The sequence below is a fragment of the Priapulus caudatus genome, unplaced genomic scaffold (genome assembly GCF_000485595.1).
Source record: "Priapulus caudatus unplaced genomic scaffold, Priapulus_caudatus-5.0.1 Scaffold2370, whole genome shotgun sequence".
Lineage (NCBI taxonomy): Eukaryota > Metazoa > Priapulida > Priapulimorpha > Priapulimorphida > Priapulidae > Priapulus > Priapulus caudatus.
In genome coordinates this window covers 1-9,765 of record NW_014579431.1, presented here as the reverse complement: position 1 = coordinate 9,765, position 9,765 = coordinate 1, and the positions used below count along the sequence as shown (strand labels likewise).

The 9,765-nt window shown below is 49.2% G+C and overlaps 1 protein-coding gene across 1 annotated transcript; it reads right to left on the bottom strand.

The window, feature by feature from the left end:
• Positions 1 to 4,850: 4,850 nt before the first annotated feature.
• Positions 4,851 to 5,588, bottom strand: LOC106818604 (wiskott-Aldrich syndrome protein homolog). The gene has a single exon (XM_014823298.1). The coding sequence runs from the start codon at positions 5,586 to 5,588 to the stop codon at positions 4,851 to 4,853; it is 738 nt and encodes a 245-aa protein (XP_014678784.1).
• Between the last annotated feature and the right edge of the window lie 4,177 nt (positions 5,589 to 9,765).

Below are 9,765 nucleotides of genomic sequence, written 5' to 3'. Positions count from 1 at the left end.
GAAACAAAAGGCAGCTACTAACGCGTTATTGCTAACTCGATTTGTTCGATACGTACGCTAACTCGAAGGTGTACGATTTGAGCTCAAGTTGGTTGCGTTACGCGTAGTAAATCGTAGGTATTATAAGGCTAGTAAATGACGAATTTCCCTTGTTTATTGTTGTCACACTCCTCCCTATTATGTACTCCTGATAATATTTATATTACTTAATAAAAATACCATATATATACGCATTGCGCCGTGTCTGTTTGCCGCACAGATAGTAATGCATGGCATCACCCACAATATCGATCTACATTTATATTTAGGTTAAGTATGGAATATAAGTAAAAAATATAAGTATATTATAAGGAATTATAAGGAATATTTAGTTAAGTAAGTAAGTAGTTAAAGAATGGACAGCCCATGTACACAGGAATAGTGTCGAGAAAATTCGCCAACTATCCCTATCGATGGATAATCGTTTTGTTTTCAAAATGTGTTTGCGTCACTGACGTACTTTGTGTAATAAAGCGCCTAGAATACGTAGTGGGTACATGCCCGCGCTTGCGCTTAGAACGCTCGTGAATCAAAAATTCGACGAATGATTGCCTCTGTGCATGCAATTTAAAGAAGACAGTTCATTTTTACCTTTGTTTGGTGTCATCGGGAACGACAGGTGGAGTATATCAGCTGCTCTGCATACGTTGTTCACAGGTTTCCTTGCGTGCTCCGAGCCTTTCTTGCAATGCAGTGAATTTTACACATCTACTATACTCTCTCTATCTCTAAAGTTCAGATATAATTAAGTTTATTTCAGAAATTATAATTATTATGTTTTTTGGTATGATCGGGTCACTCAATCGCTAGCAAATCGCAAGCTGAACGTATTCGGAGGCGACTATGTATTATATAAGGTGACGCAGTATATATATAAAAGCTAGCCGTGTCCTGTGTGACACGCGCACTGATGCCCTGCGCATGTGATCCAATTGCAACACTGCAGTTATAAAGCCTAGCGCACACACCCGAGCAAAATACCCTGAACGTGGAGCAAAACGTGTTTCGCTCGATGTTCGTGGCTGTGTGCGGATTCCCGAAACAAAAAACATTGCTCAGCTGGGCGTGTTTCGCTGAACAAGCAATGTTTGATTCACGGAACGTGTTTTCGCCTGAGCGTACGTTTTGCTCGGGTGTGTGCGTCAATCGTTCTGCTACACAGCGAAACGCCACAGACGGTCTCTAATCAATATTGTTTCGCTGAGCGAAAAGTTTTGTTGTTGTTATTAGAATTTGTGTTTATTAGAATGGCAGGAAAGCCGGATATTTATAGGTTTGGCTGCGGTGAAGTGTTTAGGATTTATAGCAGGTTTAAACGGCGATTATGTTAGGGGTTTGTTTGACAACACCAGTGCACTATGTCACGGGCGGCAGATACGACTCGACCACGTGTATGTTCGAAGCCATTTGATTCACTTGCTCTACTTGCGATTTGTGTCTGCCAGCGTCAAGTCATAAAAAATTCGCATCGGGAGGCCCACTGATCTCTACAATATAATATATTATAGAGATCATATTAGATATTATATTATAGAGATCAGTGGGAGCTAGGCCCCCGCACGCGAGTTTTTAAAACGTAGGATGGGGGAGTTGCTAGAACACGGGCGTCGAAGGAGGGTCACGTGATGTGGCTGCACTTGTGTTAGGAATAGGATTAGGTATAGGGTCAGGGTTAGGGTTAGGGTTAGGGAAATTAGGCCATGTCTAGCACGGAAGTATGACTGTAGAATCTTTTTGTGGAAGCGTACAAAGTGACTAGTGCTCCCACGTAACGGCACCCTCCTTCAACACTCGTAGGATGGCTACTGAAGATTGATAAATTATTCATGACATCACACATGGTTCGCGTTTTTTATTCGTTGCCGGTCGCTTAGATTTGTTTAGATTTGTTTAGAGTCGGTTTAAATAAGTTAGTATTATAGGGTTAGGGTTGGGTTATGGTTAGGGTTAGGGTTAGGGATATGGTTATGCGCTATTCGTCCGAGCAATCGTACAGCGTGGTATGCGTCGTTTTCCCACACCATAGATTAATTTGGTACTATGACACGCGTATATAAGATAGCCGAGTCGGTTTAGAGTTAGTGTTAGGATTAGGGTTGGGTTATGGTTAGGGTTAGGGATATGGTTTTGGGCTCGTGAAGTGGTCTTGAGTGAAGTGAATTATTACTTCGCACAAATCAGAAATGTGAACCATGTGTGATGTCATGAATAATTTATCAATCTTCAGTCGCCATTCTACGGTTTAAAAACTCACCCCCCCCCCGCACACTGTACGACTCAAAGTTGACGCAAACCATGGCACTCTCGTGGTGTTCCAAGCGGATTTAGCGTGTACTAAGGTTCGGGAGTGTTTTTCCGCCATTTTTACCAAATGCGGTTCCCATGGCGCTGCTCTGTGATTGGTCAATTTTCTTCAGCGCTTGGCGGTGGGTCGGATGGTCACGCACACTATCCGAGTCGCGTCGTAAGCCCTCGCACACTATACGACCCGCTCCGCTTCCGATTCAAAATTCGATTCGGCCCAAAATGACCTCCCGAGCCAAACTTAAGCCTCCCGATCCAAACGTAAGCCTCCCGATCCAGACATAAGCCTCCCGATCGCGCTCGGGTCGTATATTGTGCGGCTAGCACTGAAACGAGGAAAAAGACGTTACCCAGTTCAAAGTAGATTTGTTATAGCGATGAATAAGGAAAACTATATAGTATATGGTTTCTCAACCCACATGCGCTCGCACAGTAGCACGCAGCCGCGTGCTTCGCACGCTCACGTCCGATCCCCTCTCACAACCAAGAACCTTCCCTTTATACATTTCTAGATAACAAAGGACGTCGCGCGCGCCCGGAGAACCACACCCGCTGCCCTCGTGTACAACAACTCCCTCTCAACCGGTTCTCATCTCCATCATCCATACTACATCAAACGCGCTGCCGCTGACTAACCCATTATGCAACTACTTGTTGCGACATTTCTAAACGCAACTACTATTTCTACCATCTGCAAACCATACTTTACAGCTACGCTTGCGCTTGCACTTGCAAATATGCTATGCCTGCTGTGTAACGCTAGTGTATAACTCAGATCGCGTGCACTCGCTCTACGCGCACTCGCTCAGATGCGCTGCCGTATAAAGTTGATAACTCAACAACCACCAACCCGATTTTGACGATATTTTTTCCTGATAAGGGGTGAAAATATGCACTTTTTGGTTCAAATCTGGTTGTTTTTCTTATACTATCTTGCACAGTTTTAGCGTTCTTAGTTAAATATACGTTTTAACAAAATTTTGTTGTAGTTGGAGGGGGGTTGCGTGTTATTAAACCTCTGGGAGCAAAAGAAGAAAATAACCCTAGAATTCACAAATATTGCACCAACAATTTCCATTTTTTTCGCGTGGCATGCCCCCATACTCCTGTAGCAACTGGTTTATCACTACGATACAGTTGTAGATGGTGATGTCGTATGCGTAACCAAAAGACATAGACAGATAAAGGCAAGTCAGAGAATAAGTACCATGACTGAAGCTTCTTTAATTTTGTTCACGATTGTCATACAAATTACTCTGGCGGTCGCGTCTGAGGTAGGGAGCGGATTCCCCGAGACAGCTCGTGCAGCTGTTTTTATAGGCGCCCCCCTCGCACGTGGGACATGGCAACCACGTGCCATGTCCCCCCAACCCCCGNTGTTCGAACTGATTGCAATACAAATTACTCTGCGGTCGCGTCTGAGTAGGGAGCCGGATTCCCGAGACAGCTCGTGCAGCTGTTTTATAGGCGCCCCCGTCGCACTTGGGACTATGGCAACCACGTGCCATGTCCACCAACCACCGTGCCGCCGCGCATCCGGCCAGTTCGCTTGCTCACCCTGGCCGCACTGGACGGTGGCGGCCCCAACGGGAGCTAACGGGAGCAACCCGCTATTCTGCCACGGCACGTCCAGGAGGTGGCTCCGCCTATCACCGCAAACGCGTCACGAGCAGTCAAATGGCCCTGCCCACGCGCTAACAGCTTTTTCACGCCGCATTTAGCGCATGTAATCCCGCCCGGTGATGAGCGGCTCTTAACGTCACTCCGAGCAGCATTGACTCATCACCGGCTCTGTTCACACACTAACTCGGTACCGCTAATGATTGTGGCGACGGCCACACGCGTGCCGCCTGATTGGGGATAGTTGCACCAAAACCCCGACCAGCTGGCGTGGGTGCGTGACAGGTGGCGACATAGCGGCTCCGGTAGCGTGCGGACAGCGCGGGTGGGCCGCTGCATTGATCGCCCGTGTTGCTAGGGGCACACCGCATAGCAATAGGCATGGGAGCCGTATTGATCGCGGTGGTTGCTAGGTGGTTGCTAGGTGGTTGCTAGGGGTGGCGCCGTAACACGTAACACGTAACACGCGATGCCTCTGCATGCCTCGTCACCGCCGGCGCGACCCGGCCGTGAGGGGGGGAGGCACCCTGTAACACGTGGTTGTTACACCTCCCCCCCACTAAACGTGATGACCACCTGTGGACTCGAATGCCAGCCTCCGGGTTGGCCGTCCACAGGGGGGGGGGTGGCTGTCGACGTCTTGGCATCGTAATGTTAGCATGCTATGATCCGCGATATTATGAATATATGAATATATGAATATATGAATATTAATAATGCCTCGTTATGACGCGCATTACCACGCGATATGACAACACATAATAACACATAGTACCACGCAATATGATAACACATAATGACACATAATTACAGAATAAAACGTCGATTGGCCTATGGCTTATAGAAGTGCCCTTGTGGCACCTGTCCTGAAGGGACCTAACTGGCGCTCATGCGTCGTGGTTTTCGTCGTCGTCATCCGGATGGCCGGTTCCGTTGGGGATGGCGGCCGCTCGCGAGATGGCCTCGAAGATGGCCGCTACGGCCATCTGGCGGACGTGTTGGGGGTTAAATGTCGTTGAGACCGGATCGTCGTCCTCGCCGACGACGAACTCATAGAGGATCGGGTCTGAGTTCGCGCCCGTCCCGACGATGCGCCCGTTGTAGTAGTGGTCGGGGGGTGGGGGTGCGGGGCTCCACGGATCGTCGTCCGAGTCCTCCGGGGAGGTGTCGTCGTCGCTGGAGTATGCTGTGTCCGGCCCTGGGTGGGCGTAGGGGTTGTAGGCTATGGTCACGCCATTCGTGCGTGGCTGCGGCGGGGCGGGGAGCGCGCTTTCTCCCGGCCCTGCGGCGCAGAGTTCGCATTCGCAGGCGACGCCCGCGGCTATGGTGCTGGCGCCCACGGCGCAGACGCGCACCCACATGCGGCGCGGCGCCTGCTGCATAGACCCAGCGCGCCGTGGTGCAGGGCGGGGAGGCGCAGGCGGAGGTGCCGAGGGCGCAGATGGCACATGCGCAGTCGCGTAGCCGCAGGCGGTTTGGCGCCCGGTCTGCGGCGGAGGCGGCGGCGCTGATGGGGTGCTTGCGCCCGTCTGCGGCGGAGGCGACGGCGGTGATGCTGGGTGTTGGTTGGGCTGTTGCCCGTCGGTGTTGTGGTCAGTTGAGTCCTGGCAATGTTCAAGTGGCATGATAATACGTGGCACGGTATTATAGCCGGGGCAGTATGTAACGTGGCTGCCCGGTCAGTGCCATAGCGGCATCTGATAAATTAGAGTACGTGGTCGCGTATAAGCCGCTAAATACGCAGGGTTACAAATGGGCCGATTTGAACGGCATTTCACAATTATATACGTTTAAGTGGTACGCGTGTTAGCTATAGTGCGCTTGACGAATATACTAATACGATTACGTTTAATAATTAATTACGACGACAAGGCTACGGCGTGCACTCGCTGCACGTAGTCGGGGTTGTAATGCTATCCTTAGCCGGTGTTACTTAAATAATGGGCCACTCATAGGGTTCTAGTGTGCCTAATATGGGCGATTCTAATTCCGCTAATCTACTTGAACAAAATTAAAGAAGCTTCAGTCATGGTACTTATTCTCTGACTTGCCTTTATCTGTCTATGTCTTTTGGTTACGCATACGACATCACCATCTACAACTGTATCGTAGTGATAAACCAGTTGCTACAGCAGCACTTTTATTGGACATGGGAAAAGCTTTGGGCCATGAAGTTTAAAAATCTAGAAACGTGAGCAGGTAATGATTACCCACGTTTAAGCAGGGGTGTGGACCCGTAACATCGATGGTGACCACATCTCCTGAGTGTGTGGGTGACGGAGCATGGTGTAGGAGGGCGCAGACTTGCTGTAGTTTTCGACAATTACGTACGATGCATGATTTAATGTAGTGGTATGCATCTGCGCAGGAATATCGCTGGAAGAGTTTACTATAGACTTTCTTGAAACCCAGATAGCCACCATACGCATGATCGTAGAACAAAGAAAGCACATCAGGTACGAGAATACGGGGGATGACTAATTGGGGCGCAGCGTCAGCATCCTGCGCGCGAGACGGCATATGAACAAGCAAGCCATTAACAAGAAGATTCACACAGTTGGAGAGTGTGCGTATAATCTGGCAAAGGAGCGGATCAGCCTGCTGGAAGGCAGCAAGATTAGCATCAGTAGCAGGGATAGTAGGAGGGCGTGTTGGGGTAGGGTGTGGTCGTGCGCTAGGGTAAGGAGGGTCGTGATAAAGCGTAATGGGACCTACTCAGCGTGAAGGTTGTGAGGCCTCAGCGTCGGGTGAAGGCAGTACCACTTGGTGTATGGTTTGTGAGGCCATACCGCCGAGCGATGATGAGGTGGTGGGCATGGTTGATGAGTCATGGGATGACGTGGACGCAGACGCCTCGGAAAGCAAACGAGAAAGTGCGTCCGCTATGACGTTCGATTTACCCGACGTTTATTTGAGCCGGCATGAGGGGAAGCCAGAGACGTACAGGGCCCACCAATGGAGTTTAGCGGTGCGCAGTGCCTTAGCTTCTAACAGATACATAAGTGGTTTGTGATCGCTAAGGATCACAAAATCGGCACTGACGAGGTAGTGTTGAAACTTTCATAGTGCGTAAACCAACGCATAACATCCGCGTTCTATCGTAGGTCAGCGTTGTTCTGTCTCAGTTAACTGTTTGCTAAGATAAAACACTGGGTGCTCTCGCTCTCCCTCATTTAATTGCGTGAGAACTGCTCTGACGGCGTAGCCAGAAGTGTTGCAATAGAGGTGGTATGGTCGACTTCCACCAGGCAATGCCAAAATGGGAGCGCGGTCTGTACCTCGTCTGACCATACAAAGAGTTTGTCCTTGTGGGTGAGAATCGTTAATGGGTGGGCAATATTGGCATAGCCCTTAATAAACTTGCGATAGCAGTTGGTAAAACCCAAGAATTGACGAACAGCTGATGGCGTGATTGGCGGGGCCCAATTTTGCACTGCAAAGATCTTCTCTGGGTCGGGTCGCACGCAACCCAGGGTTATCACGTGACCCAGGTAGTTAATGGACTGACGCAAACACGTACACTTACTGGGTTGCATCTTGAGGTTAGCCACGTCAAATCTGGCAAAACCTCTAAATCTGACAACAAACGTTCAAACCCTCTAAATCAGACATATGGGTGTCAAAATCCGGGGAATAAATGCACACATCGTCAATATAAGCCAGCGCACATTTGTGACGGAGTCCTTGCAGGACGTAATCAAGGACACGCTGAAAATAGGATGGTGCGTTTTTCGGTCCGTAAGGTGTCCTTAAATTGTCATAGCCCCCAGAGGGCGTTACAAAGCAACTTTTCGGAACGTCCTCTGCTAACGGGATTTGATGGTAGCCACTTTTGAGGTCAAGGGTAGTAAATATTGTAGCTTGTGCTACGGTTTGTAGGACATTCTCAATGACTGGCAAGGGGTAGATGTCCACTACCGTAACTGAGTTTAAACATTGATAATCGACACACATTTGATTCTCGCCATATTTTTTTCTTAACCAAAAGTATGCCGGACAACCAAGGTGACATGGAGGGGCGAATTATCCCATTCTCTAACAGTTTGTCAACCTGTTGCTGAACAATGATTTGCTGCTCCTGGGACATACGGTAGGGGGTGTCTTGATTGGTTTAGCATCCCGGTATGAATCTGAAATTCGCAGAGGTGCGTACACCCTAGTTGAGCGTCTGTATGCGCAAATAAACTATCCTGATGGTGTAAAAAGTTCAGAAGCATTACGCGCTGGCAAGAATTCTTAATGTGGTCTACGAGTGATTTATAATGAAAGGGCGGGGTTGCAATATTGTGTGGTGACACACTGAACTTGTTAGGTGCGGACGTAATAACCCGTATATGGGGAGGGGCGGTGGCTTCAACTATGGCCACAACAGCATCATGAGGTAACGATATAGCGCGATCTAAGCTATTTTCTAGCTAGCAGAGAATTGTGTGCTGCGCTGTAACCTTGACTAGAAATGGTAATAAGATTAAGTGGGGGTTACTACGAAACATTTTAAAGGCTGGAGATCCTTGAACGAAGAGGAGCTTACCCTGGCGAAATGGCGGGGAACGCGACAGAAACACTGTTGGCCCAAATGGGAAGGTAACACGATCGAATGGTCAATGAAAGCGAGTTGAGGAATGGGGAGAAATTGCTTACTTTGGCAAAGTTTTAAGGTGACCACACTATTACTTAGTGCAAGCACTCCGCAGGCGAAATTAATATTTATTCAGTTAGTTGATAGAAAGACGGCTCCTATTATAAACTGCTGCCTTAAATCGCGAACTATGTAGCACCTATGTAGGGCGGTTACTTGTCCTAGTAGAATATGCAAACTAGCAGTGCCTATAAGCTGTAGTTTATTGCCTGTGACAGAAAGAAGCATGCATTCGATGCGCATACGGCGTTGAAAGTTGCAGTCGCCCGTATATGTGGGGGAAATTGGAGTCATGCGGTTTGGTCAATAAGGGTGCAGTTGCTACCAGTGTCAACTAGGGCCGTAAGTGAAAATGACCCGATTTTAACACTGCACATTGGCGCAGGAGATGTATTGGTAGTCGGTAATCTGCGCGCAGCAGATGCGTGCGTGTCTATAAGTTGCGAGGGTACGGTGGTGCTAATGGGTTGCGGGGGCGTTGCCAAAAATCCTCTAAACGGTTACGGAGAGGGCAGTCACGCGCGTAGTAACCTGGTTGGCCACATGCATAACAACGATTATCACGTTGAATTTGGGTAGGCGCGGCAGCTGGAGTTTGAAACGGGTCGCGCTGGCGCGAAACAGCTGGCAAACAAGCTCATTACAAACAGGTGGACGCCGGTTGCGTCCTGTGGTCGGGGGTCGCCGTGGGCGCGATCGTAGCAGGCAGTCATGGGGTGCGGGTACTTGTAAACGTTATAGGCGCGGGGGTTGTCATGTTATGTCTCGAGATGACTGATTCGTTGAGGGCAACGGGACCTGTGGTACCGACTGTGTAATTAATGTACGCAAACAGCGCACCTCTCTAATGAGATCGGATGGCGTACGGCGTTGTATTGAAGTGACGTCCATAGGTTCGGTCATGTCATAGGGGTCAGTAAACACGTTATTACGGTTCTGTTGTCGTGCCACCAGAGATGGCTCGAGTACGTGTTCGTCGGCCGCAAAGTCGATAGCGTCGGTTAGCGTAGCAGGGTTACGATGGAGCAACAGTCTCTGTGTGTGGACCGATTGGCGTCCATCTAGAAAAATGTCAACAAGGCGGCCCTGCGTTTTGGCCGTTAAAATTCGGTCAGCCGGTATCGCTCGCAATGCGAGAGTCAACAATCTGTCGCCATACGGGC

Bases quoted from the DNA above. Each gene is read 5' to 3' on its own strand.
- LOC106818604 (XM_014823298.1), bottom strand. From the start codon at position 5,588: ATGCCACTTGAACATTGCCAGGACTCAACTGACCACAACACCGACGGG.